The 16580-nt window shown below is 51.2% G+C and overlaps 1 protein-coding gene across 2 annotated transcripts; it reads left to right on the forward strand.

The window, feature by feature from the left end:
- Window positions 1-1086: 1086 nt before the first annotated feature.
- On the forward strand, window positions 1087-15119 carry EDEM1 (ER degradation enhancing alpha-mannosidase like protein 1). Of its 2 annotated transcripts, none has more exons than XM_054639914.2 (12): window positions 1087-1526; window positions 2357-2429; window positions 4031-4134; window positions 4912-5083; window positions 6154-6337; window positions 6793-6967; window positions 7658-7775; window positions 8098-8268; window positions 8855-8928; window positions 9608-9704; window positions 11349-11531; window positions 12400-15119. In XM_054639914.2, exons 1-12 carry the CDS (start codon window positions 1147-1149, stop codon window positions 12487-12489), a joined length of 1821 nt encoding a protein of 606 aa, XP_054495889.2. In that variant the 5' UTR covers window positions 1087-1146; the 3' UTR covers window positions 12490-15119. The 2 variants fall into 2 exon arrangements, with proteins under 2 accessions (XP_054495889.2, XP_054495888.2); XM_054639913.2 differs by having other exon boundaries at window positions 1091-1526; window positions 7655-7775.
- The last annotated feature ends 1461 nt before the right edge of the window (window positions 15120-16580 follow it).

Here is a 16580-nt window from a genome sequence, read left to right on the forward strand (position 1 = left end):
TTTCCTTGTAACAAACCAGGCCCTTTGGTAAAAGGATGCAGCACCAGCGTGGAAGGACAGCTCAGCTCGGTGACAAGTGACCAGTTCACAGCCAGTGACTTGGATGCTGCTGAGGTTGCTGGGGTAGCTCGGAGCTGGGTTTCCTCTTTACCTCCCCTGGCTGTGGTTTATTTCTGTTCTTTTGCTTATCTTCAAGAGGTTTGGTTTTACCATTACTGCCGGAGTGTGTTCACTCACATCCACACCTGGCATCTGTCAGCTCTTTTGCTGCAGCTCTGTCCCTGAGCCAGTGTCTGGGGCCACCAGTGCTGCGGTCACGCCTGGTGTGAGCTCTGCTCGCCGTCTATTGTCCAGTCACTGCTGGCACTGCGGGATGGAAATCCCTGTGTCCGTCTCCTCCAGGATCCTGGCCCGGGAGCGTGGCTTGGCTTCCTCCCCCCGCAGTTCCCCGGGAGCGCGGCTCCTGCCCCTCCGGCTCCTTCCCGGCCGCGCTCTGTGCTCCAGGGCAGGCCCGAGGGGCTCCGAGCCGGCTGCAGGAGCCGCGGCCACGGAATGCCGGAATCTCTGAGGCTGGCACAGCCCTCCCAGCCCAGGCAGTGCCAGCTGTGCCCATCCCCACCTTGTCCCCAGCCCTGAGCTCTGAGTGCCACCTCCAGGAATTCCTGGGACACCTCCAGGGATGGGCACTGCAGAGCTCCCTGGACAGTGCCAATTCCTGAGCACCTTTCCACGGAGAAATTCCTGCTGCTGCCCAGCCGCTGTCACCGGCACCCCGGGGCCTTTCCGGGAGAGCTGTGGCGCGGCAGTGCCCGCAGGGCAGGGCAGGGCAGGGCCCGGCGCCGAGCAGGGCTCATGGCCCGGGCCTGTCCGGGGAGGCCGCGCCGCTGCCGGCCCCGCCCTGACCCTGCGCCGGCCGTGCCACGACAGCCCCGCGCTGCCCCGCCCCTTTAACGCCGCCGGGCGGTGCCTTTGACTGACACACCGCGCGCCCAATGGTCGGAGGTCGGTTCCGCCTCCGCGCCGGCTCCACCAATAGCAGCGCAGAGTGGGCGGGCGTTGCGCCGCTCCCAACCCTTGTTTCCCTTCCGCTCTTAAAGGGGCCGCGGCGCGGCGCGGGCGGCGCCGCTGCGCTATGCGCGGGCGGCCATGCGATGGCGGTCGGTGGTGCTGGGGCTGCTGCTGCTGCGGCTCGGGCTGCAGGCGCTGCTGGCGCTGCTGCCCGCGCTGGCCCGCGGGCTCTGCCTGCACCCGCGCCTGCCCTGCCCCGGCCCGCGGCCGCCAGCCCTGCCCGGCCCGCCCGCGGGCGCTGCGGGCCGCGGGGCCCGGCTGTGGGGCGCGGCGGCGGGCGGCGATGAGTACGAGCGGCGCTACAGCGGCGCCTTCCCGCCGCAGCTGCGGGCGCGGCTGCGGGACGCGGCCCGGGGCATGTTCGTGTTCGGCTACGACAGCTACATGGAGCACGCCTTCCCCCGCGACGAGCTCGACCCGCTGCACTGCCGCGGCCGCGGGCCCGACCGCCGCGACCCGTGAGTGCGGCCGGGAGCGGGGAACGGCTCTGGGGGAACGGCTGCTGAGGGGACGGGTTAATGAACGGCTGCTGAGGGGACGGGTTAATGAACGGCTGCTGAGGGAACGGGTTAATGAACGGCTCTGGGGGGACGGGTTAATGAACGGCTGCTGGGGCCGGGTTAGTCAATGTGTGCTGGGGAACGGCTGCTGGGGCCCTGCGGGGTGGGCATCGCTCCGTGTGTGCCTCCCTGGGGCCAGGCTGGGCCCAGCCAGGGGACAGTTGGTAATGACTATAAGCTAAAATACTAAATGGCTATAAGCAAGGTCCATCTCTGTATGAAACGTGGGATGGTTTGGGTGGAAGGAACCTTAAAGCCCACCCAGTGCCACCCCTGCCATGGCAGGGACACCTCCCACTGCCCCAGGGTGTCCCAAGCCCTGTCTAACCTAGCCCTGGGCACTGCCAGGGATCCAGGGGCAGCCACAGCTGCTCTCGGCACCTGTGCCAGGGCCTGCCCACCCTCCCAGGGAACAATTTCCTGTTAATATCTGGTATAAACCTATTCCCCTTAAGCTGGAAGCCATTTCCTCTTGTCCTGTCACTCCAGTCCCTCTCTGTATTTCTTGTAGTTTCCTTTCAGGTACTGAAATGAACTTTCCATAGTGGGGCAGAGCTGTGGGACAGCTGCCCAAGGAGTCATGTCTCCCCCTTTGGAGACATTCCAAACCTACCTGGACAGTTCCTGTGTCACCTGCTCCAGGTGACCCTGCCTGCACAGGGGCTTGGACTGGATGATCTGCACGGATCTCTTCTGACCTTAACAATTCTGTGATTCTGCTCTTCCAGCTCCAACCTGAACATCAATGATGTGCTGGGGAACTACTCCCTGACGCTGATCGATGCGCTGGACACGCTGGCGGTGAGTCCTCGCTGTGGGGACACTGCCCTGGCCACCCTGGGACTGCCCTGGCCACTCCAGGGACTGCCCTGGCCACCCTGGGACCTGCCCTGGCCACTCCAGGGACTGCCCTGGCCACCCTGGGACTGCCCTGGCCACTCCAGGGACTGCCCTGGCCACCCTGGGACCTGCCCTGGCCACTCCAGGGACTGCCCTGGCCACCCTGGGACCTGCCCTGGCTGGGGCAGCTCCCCAAGGCTTGCCCAGGTGGTGCAAACAGCTGGATCACGAGCTAACAGCTGGATCATGAGCTAGCAGCTGTATCATAAACCAGCAATGTCACGTGGGGGTAACAGAATGAGAGTAGTTGGAGATGGCAGCAGAGATTTCCAGAAGAGACGGAGGAAATTTTGGAGCTCCTCCCCAAGTTTCAGACGAGATCTCTTTGGGATATGCCCAGGGCGGGCGGATTTGAGCTGGAACTGCTGTGAGTTGCTGAGAGGTCCATCAGGAGGAGGGTTCATTGTGTGCCCAATGGCTGGAAGAGCTCTGGTGTTTCACTTGGCAGAGAGGGCCTGACTGACACACAGGTCTGTGTGAAGTGGTAAAAGGAGGGAGGGGAAAACCTGTAAAGCTGCTTCTCACCTGCATTTCTGATAAAACTGGAAGATAATGTGAGGAGCAGCTCATTTCTGTGTTAGTGCTAGGGTATGGGGTCATGAGGAAGAGCTGGGCATTTTCAGAGAGCCCAGCAGGTTTCACTGTTCTCATCTGTGCAGCCAGGGCAGGTTTTGTGCCTTCTGGAGTGTCAGGGCTCACTGATGTGCAGGAGCCACAGGCACGTGTATCTCCTCTGGCTCTTTGGGATATAAAACCCTTCCCATTCCACCCTGGGCTGCAGCATTTGTTAGGACCTGCTTGAGCAGAACTGAAAGCAGAAGTGAGGGAAATGTTGGATTTTACTGAGAGAGAAGTTTGGGATCTGTGCTCCGTGCCTGGTAACAGTGCCTTCCTGTCCTCCATCACCAGTGGGGCCGTGCTTGACTTCTTTTCTCAAATGTGAAGGTTCTGGTTGCTAAATCTTGTGTGTTTCAGAAGCTGCTGCATGGGGCAAGCCTGTTCTGCTCCTCATTGCTCAGACCAACACGTGATGTTTCCCCACTGGGTCTGGGTAATGGGGACAGCTGGCACCCAGTACTTTGGTTAGAAATGTAGGTATGTCCCAGCCTTTTCATGAGCTCAGGCAAGCAGGAACCTGTGTTTTCCTTCCACATTCCTGCTCCCAAAGCTCAGACTGAACTTATATCTGTCTCTGGATGCAGTGGAAATCACGTCCTGGGTTAGACCTGTGGGAAGCAGGCACAGGGGAACTCCTGAGTGTGCAGTGCTGGGTTGGGAACCTGAAAGGTTGGACTGGCCTTTGGTCAAATAAACATTCAATCAAACTTCATTGTTCTGCAAGCTATGTTATGTTTTAAACTGAGCTTAACTCTTGAACTGATAATTCAGGCAGTTTGAATACTCAGTGTGCTAAATCTGATTGCTGGGCTAAAATGTGAACTCTTCCCCAACCCTCTTCTGAAACAACAATTGTACAAACTAGCTTTGTTTTTCTGTAACAGGTAATGGGAAACTCCTCAGAATTCCAGAAGGCAGTGAAGCTGGTGATTGACACAGTTTCATTTGACAAAGACTCAACAGTCCAAGTTTTTGAGGCAACAATCAGGTATGTGGTGCTGAGTTTCTGTCTTTAAAGGTTAAAGACTTGGTGTGTGGAATTCACAGTGAAATCATTGATTAGGAGGTCTTTGGCAGGCTTTATTCCCTAAATGGTTCCTCAAGTAAGTTGTTTCTTAATCTCCTATGAAAATATTCCATCCTTTCATATAGGAAACAATTTTAATCATTCCCGTGTGACCTGGAGCAGTGAGGCAGTGGTTGGCTCTGTGCTTGCAGACTCTGCTTGCAGCAGAGACTCAGATCTGTGGTCTGATCAGCAAACAGCCCTGGGACAGCTTTTCCCTGCTCTGTTTTTGGTTCATGGACCTCTGCTCATTTTCACTTTCATTTTAGAAGAAAAAGACTCTTCTTTGTTGGAAATGGGTTTAGATACTGTCTGATTTTAAAGGCTTTTGTTTTCTGAGTGCCTCCAGCAGTGTTTATTCCTGCTTCACTTGGCTAGGCTTTCTTTTTTGTGAGTACTAAGTTTATGTAACACCCTTCCTGCCATTTGCAGGGACACGGAGGTCTTCACTCCTAAACAGATTTGTTACAAGAACTCCTGGGTTAGGTAAATGTTGCAGAACCAGGTTTTGGAACTGTGGCTGACAGCAGCATGACTTCTGCATGTGTTCACTACTGCTGGGGGAAAACCAGGTCATTTTGTGTAGTGCCTGTAAGGAGCACAAAGTAATAATTCTGTCAGACATGACAGCAGTAAGGTGTTCAGGTGAAGAATGAGCTTCAGAACAGAGTGAAAACCTGAGTTTTCCTTTTCCCACAGGGTTTTGGGAAGCCTGCTGTCTGCCCACATCATCATTACAGACACCAAGCAGCCCTTTGGTGACATGACCATTAAGGATTATGACAATGAGCTGCTGCACTTGGCTCATGACCTGGCAGTGAGGCTGCTGCCAGCCTTTGAGAACACCAAAACTGGCATTCCCTATCCTCGGGTGAGTGACACAGCAGCCCTGGGGGAATCGGCTCAAAGCAGAGTTTCACCTGTCCTGCAACTTTAATTTTGTGCCCTTTTATGTGCACTTGGGGTATTGAGCCTGCTCTAAGTTATTCTGAAGTGACACAGGGAAAACTGCCCTGAGTTGTGGTGATGTGGATAGTACAAGTTGCTCCTTCTGTCTAGTAAATGTTTTCCCTGGGCTGATTTTCACTGTGTTTATTGTTCCCTGTGGGTCAGGAGTCATTTGTTCCTTGCTAGTTGGTGGAGCATTCCCTGCCCTGTGTCACACAGCAGCAAACAATACTGTCAGCAACAAGGAGTACTGTGAAGGCAAAGAGGAGGAAAGTGACTCTATTGGTGACTTGCTACTAAAACAATTATATTAGCATAAAACTCTTCTGAAGTATTTACCATACTGAGCTTGGAATTTGTAATTTCCTGAAGACTGCTCAGTGGGTTCTCAATACTCTGGGATTCTTGGATGCTGCAGCCTCTTGTTTTAAGCAGATGCAGTTGGCAAGGAGGAGGATGTCACTACTACTGCAACAATCCTAAACTGCAAAACTATAATTAGCACTTGCCTGGCTGCTCTTAATTTCTGGAGACAGCAGCACTGCTTTTCCCCCTATAGAAATGGGAATTTTCTCTTCTGTTCAGGGCCTGGTAAAGCAGCTGAGGGTGCTGTAACTTCCCTTCAGCACTGTGTCCCGTGGGGAAGAGGAGGAGCATCCATTGAGGAAGCTCTTGGTTTCACCAGCACAAACTGAGGTGCAGCAAAGAAGGAAAAGCCTGAATGCTTAGTAGAAGGCATGAAAAAGTGAAGTTTGCAAGGGTTAGCAAGTATAAGAGAAAAATGAGGCTTGCCCACTTTAGGCATGGTGTTGGAAAGCTGGAAGAAGAATGTCAGGAATTCTCCAGGAAAGCTTTCCAAGAGTGCTGGTTTTGTGTCTCTGTGCACATTCCATGCTGCACATTGTGCACCAACGACAAGAAAGGCTTGTCCTAAAGGTGAGGGTGCAGCTGTGGGCACAGCTGTGAGTGCAGCCTGCCTGTCCCTGTCCACAGGTGAACCTGAAGAAGGGGGTTCCTCCAGACAGCCACAACGAGACCTGCACAGCAGGAGCTGGGTCCTTGCTGGTGGAGTTTGGGATCCTCAGCAGGCTGCTGGGAGATTCCACCTTCGAGTGGGTGGCCAGGAGAGCTGTGAAGGCCCTGTGGAGCCTCAGGAGCAATCACACTGGACTGCTAGGTAAAGTCTGGCTGCTGCTTTGTCCTCATGTGTCCTCACCTTTGTCCTTCTGCTCCCCCTGTAGCTGTTCAGTCACGTTCTCCTTGTGTACCCAGGGCTTGTGTTGAACTAATGGCACATTGGGGTTTTCCAAGAAAAATGGAGTCTCTGAAAGATTCCTTAGGGCACAGATTTTGAACTCAAATTTTTCACAAAACTGGGGAATGGAACTGAAGGCCCTGATTTGTGCCCCCATTAATATAATTCAGATTGGCAGATGACTCAAAGTTCTTAAAATAACTGCATGTGTGTGGGTCCTCAGATGAATCCACCACTGTAACACTTCATCTGATGTTAATCTTTGATTCTTCCTCCTTGGGAATTTCTGAACCTGTGATATTCCCAAGTCTTGACTGGATTGTGTCTCTCTGATACGCTCAGCAACCTCAGACTAAACTTGTTGTTTGTTCTGAAAGGAAATGTTGTGAATATCCAGACTGGTCACTGGGTTGGAAAGCAGAGTGGACTGGGAGCAGGGTCAGATTCGTTCTATGAGTACCTGCTGAAGTCTTACATCCTCTTTGGGGAAAAGGAAGACCTGGACATGTTCAACTCTGCTTATCAGAACATTCAGAACCACTTGAGGAGAGGGTATGTGATTCATGTCAGCATCAATTCCTTGAGCAGTGGATCCTCCAGCAGGATCTGAAACATCTGTTTGTAGTGCTTTGTGTCAGGCTCTAGAAAATCTGTTCCCCTTTTTACTGTAAGAAGCAAAATCTCCTTTCCATGGTAGTCTCCTCATTCCTTGCACCTGATGGGGTGCAGAGAAGCCAAACTGCTTCCTGTCCCATGTATAAACATAAAGGCTGAGAAAAGTCTGGCACTGCAAAAGAAATGTATTAAATTGGCTGCTTTGTTCTTCTGAAAGCCTCATCTTGCCTAGCATGACTTTTGGTAGAAATTCTGCTGGCAGAGCTCTAAGACATGCTCCCTGTATGAATTAACATCCCTATATGAATTACCTCCTCTAGAGCATGACAGTGTTTGGGTTCCTGTCACAAGGAGCCCAGCAGAGCAGAGCAGTGGCAGTGTGCTGTGTGCTGCCCAGGCAGAGGCACTGCCCTGCATTGTTCCCTGCATTGTTCCCTGCATTGTTCCCTGCATTGTTCCCTGCATTGCTCCTGCATTGCTCCCTGCATTGCTCCTGCATTGTCCCTGCATTGTTCCCGGCATTGTTCCCGGCATTGTTCCCTGCATTGTTCCTTGCATTGTTCCCTGCATTGTTCCTGCCTTGTTCCTGCATTGTTCTGCATTGTTCTGCATTGTTCCCTGCAGCAGGGAGGCCTGCAATGAAGGAGAAGGGGACCCTCCCCTCTACGTCAACGTCAACATGTACACGGGCCAGCTGATGAACACCTGGATTGACTCTCTTCAGGCCTTCTTCCCTGGCCTGCAGGTGAGCTTTCCTGATCCTGGGCTGGGAGTGAGTCTGAGTCCTGAGCTGAGCTCAGCCCTGCAGTAACACAGCCATGTGGGGAGGCCTGGCCTGCTCTCTGCTAGATCTGAGACTTTCAACTGCCCTCTTTCAGCCTCAGCATTTGTATTCTGTGCTGTGAGGCTCTGCTAGAGCTTCTACTGCAAAGAATGAATACATTAGTACTTTTGGGGGGTTGTTTTCTGAGTGTTTTATGGGAGAAGAGTTGTTTCAGGTGCCACATTCTCATCTTTGCTGGCCTGCAGCACTAAATGTGTGTATCTCTGGCTGCTCTGGTTCCCAGGTGCTGATAGGAGATGTGGAAGATGCCATTTGCCTCCATGCCTTCTATTATGCCATCTGGAAACGCTATGGGGCTCTCCCAGAGAGGTACAACTGGCAGCTGCAGGCCCCAGATGTTCCCTTCTACCCACTGAGGCCAGAGCTGGTGGAGTCCACCTATCTTCTGTATCAGGTATCTGCCTTCCCTGAGCTGCACATCATGGCTGGGCCAAAAAGCTTTTGTTCAGAAAGTCACTTTATCCCCCTGACCTCTGGCCAGCTGAATTTTGGCAGCCCTGGAGCTGCCTCTTGTCCTGTGGAGTCTCTGGGCAGGCACTGCAGTGTTGTGCAATGTTGTTGCTCTGCTGTTTGCTTCAAAAACAGCCTTTTTTACAAGGCAGGCAAAAACAACAGTAAACAACCTTTTCTAAAAGCTGCTGGCAGATTTTTATAAGGCAGAGACCTGTGACTGCTCAACCAAAATTGTTGAAGTAAATATAAGAGCTCTCCTTGCAATACTACCCAGGCACAGATACAATAAACTAGAATAACTGTCTGCCTACAAGGAAGGGATCAGAGAGTTTGGATTTGCTGCAGGTTTTCTAGGATTTGCTCTAAAGCAAATGTGAGAAGTTTGCACTGGCTAATCCAAGTCATGCTCCCATAAAGATAAGTTTGCTGTGATACACAAGACTCTGGTACCAATAGGCCTTTGTTGTGTTATTTTTACAGGATTTCAAAATTGCTGACTCTAACTCTTGTCTGTCTTCCTTATTTAGGCCACAAAGAACCCGTTTTACCTTCATGTGGGAATGGATATTCTGCAGAGTTTGGAAAAATATACAAAAGCAAAGTCAGTCTTCAATGTTCTTTTCTTCTCTCAGTGCTATATATCTACATTTTATTATACAAATATTGTATAGAATCCAGTCTGCCACATGTAGGTAAACCAGAAAACCCAGCCCTTCTTGAAAGCCACAAGTGATGATTTATTTATTGAGCACTTCTTTCTTTCCCATCTGAAAATGAAATTACAGTCCAGTGGCAACTTTATACCTTTGGAATTTTATCACTGCCTTTCCAAATGCATTGTTGATGATCAGCTGCTGAAAACAGTAGTTGGGATTTTTCCTAGGGATCCTGCAAGATTATTTCTCACCTCCTGGTGTTTAGCTTAACTGAGGGATGGCCCCTAAGGCAGATGCTGTAGGATATCAGCTTCCTGTTCAAGACAGCAGCAGTGAATCCTTTAATACTGAGGAGCTAAACTTCTTGCAAGGCTCAGGGGGAAGACAGTGAATTTTTATTCCTTATTATTAATTGACTCATATTCTAGACAAAGGTGTGATGAGTGGCCAGGTCAGACATTGCTGGTGAGTGGGGTTCAGGTGATCACAGAGCAATAAGCAGTGAGTGTTGCACAACACACTTGTTCCATTTGAGCTTCCCCCTGGCAGCTGGAATGCTCTGAAGTGAGGGGATAACAGAGCAGGAGAGCTGGAGCTGAACCCAAACCCTGTCCAATGTTGCAGGTGTGGCTATGCCACGTTGCACCACGTGGTGGAGAAGACCAAGGAGGATCGAATGGAGAGCTTTTTCCTCAGTGAAACCTGTAAATATTTGTACCTGGTACGTGTGTGCTCCTCACTGCCAAGGCACTGCACAAAAATGGCACAGGAGGGGGCAGAGGTTACTAATTGTTAATTGTTAATTGGGTTGGGGGGAGGGTATCATTAATGACAACCTGCTGGGCTCTGGGGTTTGTGCATGGGGGTGATTCAGGCTGAGCTCTGGGGTTTGTGCATGGGGGTGATTGAGGCTGGGTTCTGGGGTTTGTGTATGGGGGTGATTCAGGCTGAGCTCTGGGGTTTGTGTATGGGGGTGATTCAGGCTGAGCTCTGGGGTTTGTGTATGGGGGTGATTGATTGAGGCTGGGCTCTGGGGTTTGTGCATGGGGGTGATTGAGGCTGGGCTCTGGGGTTTGTGTATGGGGGTGATTGATTGAGGCTGAGCTCTGGGGTTTGTGTCTGGGGGTGATTGATTGAGGCTGAGCTCTGGGGTTTGTGCATGGGGGTGATTGAGGCTGGGTTCTGGGGTTTGTGTATGGGGGTGATTGAGGCTGGGCTCTGGGGTTTGTGTCTGGGGGTGATTGATTGAGGCTGGGCTCTGGGGTTTGTATCTGGGGGTGATTGAGGCTGGGCTCTGGGGTTTGTGTCTGGGGGTGATTGATTGAGGCTGGGCTCTGGAGTTTGTGTATGGGGGTGATTCAGGCTGGGCTCTGGAGTTTGTGTATGGGGGTGATTGAGGCTGGGCTCTGGGGTTTGTGTATGGGGGTGATTGAGGCTGGGCTCTGGGGTTTGTGCATGGGGGTGATTGAGGCTGGGCTCTGGGGTTTGTGCATGGGGGTGATTGAGGCTGGGCTCTGGGGTTTGTGTATGGGGGTGATTCAGGCTGAGCTCTGGGGTTTGTATGGGGGTGATTGATTGAGGCTGAGCTCTGGGGTTTGTGTATGGGGGTGATTGAGGCTGGGCTCTGGGGTTTGTGCATGGGGGTGATTGAGGCTGGGCTCTGGGGTTTGTGTATGGGGGTGATTCAGGCTGAGCTCCTCTTCCTTGACCTCACTCCACTCTCTGAGCTGGGGCAGCTGCCCAGGTGTGGTTCCTGCACCTGGAGAGCTGCAGATCTCTGGGAAGAGGCTGGAAAGGAGAGGGAGCAGGACTGGAGGGAGCTGCTGCTCTGCTCTCAGCTAAGTGCTGCTTGCAGCCCTCCTGCCTGGGGCAGCCTCTGCTTTCTGCCTGCTGGGCTTTGGCACTCACTGGAGAAAGCATTTGGGCTGGCATTGCCTAAGCCCCTGTTCTCAATCTCCTTTAGTGCAGAAAACCAAATAAATCTGTGACTGAGTAGATGCCAGCCTAGAAATGCCTCACAGAGCAGCTTAGAAAAATAAGGGCACTTTCAGTTGTGTGAGAAGTTTTTCTTCTGCTCTCCTCTTCTAACTGCTCAGATCAATCCCTTGCATTAAGACTATTTATTTCCATTTGCTCCAGCATTATTTAGCACTAAAAGGTATTTTTGTGTGATCCTTCAAAGCGTGAGTACCTGTTCCAAACTGCTTGTTAGTGGGAGGTGAAGGATGGGGCACACCTGCAATGCCTGTCTCTGCCATTTCTCCCTCAGCTGCTTGATGAAGAGAGCCCAGTGCATAAATCTGGGAAGAAGTTCATGTTCACTACTGATGTAGTACAGTGCCTGTGTCTCCCATCTCTCCTTCAGCTGTTTGATGAAGAGAACCCAGTGCACAGCTCTGGGAATAAGTTCATGTTCACTACTGAGGGCCACGTGGTGTCGGTGGACGAGCGGTTCCGGAGCTCGCTGTGGGAGGACATCCTGCCTGCAGGGGAGGACAGCCTCAAGGCCAAAGCCTCCGAGCTCAAGGCAGCCAACTTCAGCTCCAACGTAAGCAGCAGCCAGGCTGCTCCTGCCTGGGCCTGGGGAGGGCAGCCAGGACACACAGAGCCTCAGGCAGGGCTGCTGTAGAGAGTTCCCTTTAGAAATGTCAAACGCCCAAGGAGCTCCCCTGAAAAGCACTTGCAGCAGCAGCATAAATGGCATCATGTGTGGGATGCTGGTGAAGGTGAAACCTGTCCCCTTCGAAGTGCTTTGCAGCAATTGTTTTGTTCTTTGTTAATTTACTTCCAATTCTTTTTCCTTTCCCCTTTTCTTTGCCCTTAAAACTCTCCATTGTTGCTGTCAGGGGCAAAGGGAGAAGCAGAGGGTCATCCAAACCCAGCTTTGTCTTTGTCAGTGTGGTTTTGGGGGATGGAAAGGGGACCTTTCTCAGCAAGGCCTCAACTGGCCCCAGAGCTGTGGCTCCAGTGCCCATCACCAACCAAAACAGATCTGTTTTAATCACAGAATGCTGGAGTTGAAAGGACCTTAAAGATCACCTCATTCCAGCCCCATGGGCAGGGACACCTGCCACTAGAGCAGTTAAGGACAATTTAAAAAATCTCCTTCCCTCCTCCCCACAGAGCTCCAGGAAAAGAGCATTATTTTAAACGTTCACAGTTGTCATAGTGAAGGAAATCTCAGTTGCACAACAAGCTGTGCTGTGTGTTTGGAAGCTGCAGCCTGCACTGAGGAAACACTTGCTGCTCATTTATGGGATTTGTGCTGCAAGTCTGCAAAGAACGAGGGAAAGTTGGAGGAAAAAGTGTTATTGGGTACAGTTTTCTGTACTGGGAGGATCTGAGAGGATTGCAGAGGGGATGGCTTGCTTGGGTTTGGATCTGAGTCTTTGAAAAGATGTAAATTTTCTCAACAGTGTAACAGAGTCCCTGATGAGAGGAGGTACCTGCTGCCCCTGAAGAGCAACTACATGAGACAGATCGACAGAATGGTGGGGCTGATCTGAGGGACTCTGCAGGGGAACCTGGGAGGAGCTTGGCATCCTCTGCAGACATTCCTCCCCTTCAGCTGCTCCCTGCACAGGCTGGCTCCCCCAGGTGTCCCCCAGGTGTCCCCCAGGTGTCCCTGGCCTGTGGTCAGCCCTGGACACCCAGGAGATGGAGCTCAGTCCCCCGAGCTGGGGTAACCTCCCGTGCCAGCTGAACAAACAGCTCTCGTTTCAAGACTTCCTATGAGAAATGTTGTTGCAAATGAAGGCTGAATTTATTTTAAAAGAAAAAGAAGGCAAATTGGCCTGTGCCACTTAGCTACCTCCTTGTAGCTGTGTTACAAATGTCCCTCTAGAGCAGGGTCTGCTATTTAATTTGAAATGATCTCGGGGCTTGGGGAAGGAGTGGGGAAGTGCAATTTTTTACACCAAGTTGAATTATTGAATTTTTCTGACTAGCAATACACAACCTAAAGGTCTACTCAGGTAGGAACCCACTGGGTTTGCTGAAACAAAACTGCTCTGTGTACTCTTGGAAAGATCCCTGCTGGTGGTGTAAGAGCTGCTGGTAGAGTGGGACATCCCTCCCAGACACAGCTGATAGAAGCTGCAGGGCTGTGGGAGCCTGTGGCTGCAGAAAGCAGTGATCAAACCAATCCAGGTGCCTTTTTGGAAGGGAAGGGGGGCAGGGAAGGGGGAATTGCAAAGCCACTCAGGCAGAAGTTCCCAAAGTTTCCTTGTTTGCCAAGTTTTCAGTGCCTTTTCAGGAGAGATGCTGCTAAGAACTGGTGTCACAGGACATGAAGAACAAACTATTTCACATTCCTGACAGGATTCATGTGTTAGTGCCTTAAGTTCTCTTCGCTACCAGGGAAAACTGAGCTTCCTTGGGAAGATGGAAAAGTATTTCTGATGAGCTGGTTGCAAAATACAGTGGAACCTAAAGTCACTTAAAAAGAGATGTTTGGAGTTTTTGTGAAGATACTGGAAAAATATCTGTGAACTTTCAGGAAGAAGGCAGTTAAGGGCTTGAGGGATGACAACAAACTGAGGCCAAAACAACTATTTTAATATACCAAGTTGGGTTTTTTTTTTCTGGTGGTTGTTTATATACTTCTAACTTTTGACTACAGTTGAAGTAGTAGAATGTTATTTTTGGGTTAATGACTTAAATTGAGGCATAAATTGAGGGCAACTTGATCTGCTGTATTTTCACCTTCTTACAACAACATTGGTTTTCATAAACCACGTGTTGCAACTCAAAACATTTCTAATAAATATGAAGTTTGTGCTGGAGAGGTTATTGTTGGAATCTTTTAATGTGCAGATGCATCTCAGGGACTTTGTTGTAGAATCTTCTATTCCATGATAGTCAAATCTTATATTCAGGCAAAAAAAATAATCATCAAGTCTTCTTAGTGTTATTATGTGTGTTTGAGGGGGTGAAGGGTTGGAGGGGGGAGAGAGAAATAGGTTAAAATTTCTAAAATACTGCAATAGAATGGGTTGCCTTGGTGTTTGAGGCAGCTGGTGATTCCAGCTCCTGTCGAACTGGCTTTGCCAAAGGTGTTTCTGGAGTGTCTGAGTTGTCTGTTTGAAGGGAAAGCAGGAGTTGGAGGTGTTGTGATGCAGAGAGGTGTTGGCAGGGGTTCAGGCAGTGCTGCCAGGGCAGGGTGAGGAGGGCAGGAGCATGGCAGGGGCACTGCTGCCCACGCAGGGCTCTGGGCTCTCAGGTGCTGCTCCTGGCCAGCCCTGCAGTGAGCAGAGGTGGGGGAGCCCAGCCCAGCATCCCACAGTGGCTGGGTCAGCTCACAGCGTGGGCAGCATGTGGGGATGGCCAGGACACCAGGAGGGACAGGACAGACACACCCTGAGGCTCCTGGTGGCTTCTCCTGCTCCAGGTTTGTCCCTGACTCCCAGGTGAGCTCCCTGAGTGTGACTCTGGCCACTCTCCTGTGACTGTGCTCTCTGAACTCCTGACCCCAGGGCAGGGTCCCAGCCCTGTGCACAGAATCCATCCCAGAGCTTTCCAGAGAGAATTCCAGGACTGTGAGGAAGTTGCACAACTGCTTTGCCATCGTGTTTTCCTTGTGATTGCCAGGGGTAGTGAAAGGTGGCTGAGAATGAGAGCAGCCCAGACAGGAATTGCAGCCTTCCAGGCAAACATGGTCAGCTTCCCTTGGGGACTGGTGTGGGATTTCTGCTGCCAGGTGATGTGACAGTCATCTTTCCATAGGAATGCTCTTTATCCTCCCAGAAGCTGCTGGTAAAAGACTCTGTGTTCCTTCAGGAGCCAACTTTTCTTCCTCTTTGTTCTAAAACTGCTTGGATACGTTTTTACTCTGTAAGGACAGGGCACCTGTTGTGCACTAAAATGAGCTTTTGTACAAGTCAATGGCATCAAAATGGAGCTGATAACAGTGCTGGAATCATTTGCTGAAATAGACTCTTGTATTTCTTGGTATCATGTGCAATATCAAGTTTTCTGAACTGAAAGTGCCATGTATGCTTAATTGTTATTTATCCATGAAGTATTTAACTGAGGAAACTTGGAAGAGGACCAAATGTGCTTTCATGAAATGTCCTGAATTTTCAACTCTTGGCTTGCCTTTTGCAAATCTCCATTAAACAAATAGTGTGTTTGACTACTCTGATGTGTGTTTGTCCTGTAGGGGATCTCTCTGCACCCTCTGTACACCGGGATTTCATCTGGTTTGAGCTGGGACAATCCCATTTATCCTTCCTGCAGGAGAATAAACCTACCCCAAAACAACAGGGCCTTTTCTTCTCCCCCTGTTCCCCCTTCTCTCCATGAGGGTTTTGGGGCAGCTGAGAGCAGGGATTGATGTGGGGGAATCAAGTGTGGCACTTCTGGTCTCATGAGCAGGTCCTGACCTCCCTGCTGGGATTCCCAGTCCTTTGTCCAATCAGTCCATGGAAAACCTGGAATTCTGCACCAAGAGCCTTGCTGGGCTCTCTCCAGCCCATGGAGAATCAGCCTGGGAAACAGCTTGTGCTGGGTTTGAGAACAGGAATGTGGAAATGAGCTGTCTGACCGTCACTTTGATTTATTGTCTCTCCTTTGCTGCCTTTCCCTCCTGGATTTGTTTTCTGTCTGATTGGCATTATCTCTGTGCTGTTTCCTGGTTTGCAGTGCTGGTGCAGGGGCTGTTGGGGCTGCCAGGACATTTGCTGGGTCTGGATCAAGCTCCACATTCCTGGGAAATGTCTGTTGAACACTGGTGATTGGGATTTTGCAGTGGTTTTAAAGTTCCTCTGGGTTTTTGGATAATGAGATCTTTGCCTTGCTTTACTTTTGCTGCATTCAGATTTCTAAGAGTCAATTCCGAAGTGAGTGTAAAGGGGTTGAAATGCTGATTTTGGGGCAAGCACCCCAGCTCTGATGGTTTTTTCCCTGTGCCTGCACATTTAGCAGTGGAGTCACTGTTTGCTGTCATTCCTTAGCTTGTCTTGCTGCCTCATCTGCTCCCAGAGGGTTGAGCAGCTCTGGGTGAGACCAAGTGCTTTTCTTGCAGCTTTTCCAGCCCACATTTAAGAAATTATCTCCAAAAAAGCCATTCTGCCATTGTTGCTTTCCTGGGAGACTGGAGTGGAGTAAGATCCCTTGTGATGCAGGATTTAAAATCCCAGAATGTGATGGGAAACTGCCTTTTTTCGGGTGAAATGCGGGCGTGTTTCAGAGCAGGCCCGAGGCGTGTGAGGCTGTAGCTCCGGCTGGCTCCAGCAGAGCCCTCCCTTGTGCCGCGGCTCGGGCCTTTGGCTGAGCACGGAAACCCCGCCGGCCCCGGCGCTGGGAAAGGCTGAAAATGCGGGATTAGCACTGCCCACAGCATCTCCGAGAGGGAAAGGGACACGGCACTTCTCATTCCTGGAGATGGTCACCTTCATCCGGGCCTGGAACTGCTTTTTGGGAGGGAGTTTGTGCCCCTGAGCACCTCCTGTGTGGTTTATCCACCCGAAAGCACCAATAAATGTTCCCTGGAGCTGCTGTGTGCCCCTTCAGCCTTGTTTGTGCCCACACCGATGAGAGGCCACTGCTTTGGAACCATTTAACTGAAAAGCACCTTTTTTTCCCCAAAGGTTTTTGT

The sequence above is a fragment of the Agelaius phoeniceus genome, chromosome 11 (assembly GCF_051311805.1).
Source record: "Agelaius phoeniceus isolate bAgePho1 chromosome 11, bAgePho1.hap1, whole genome shotgun sequence".
NCBI lineage: Eukaryota > Metazoa > Chordata > Aves > Passeriformes > Icteridae > Agelaius > Agelaius phoeniceus.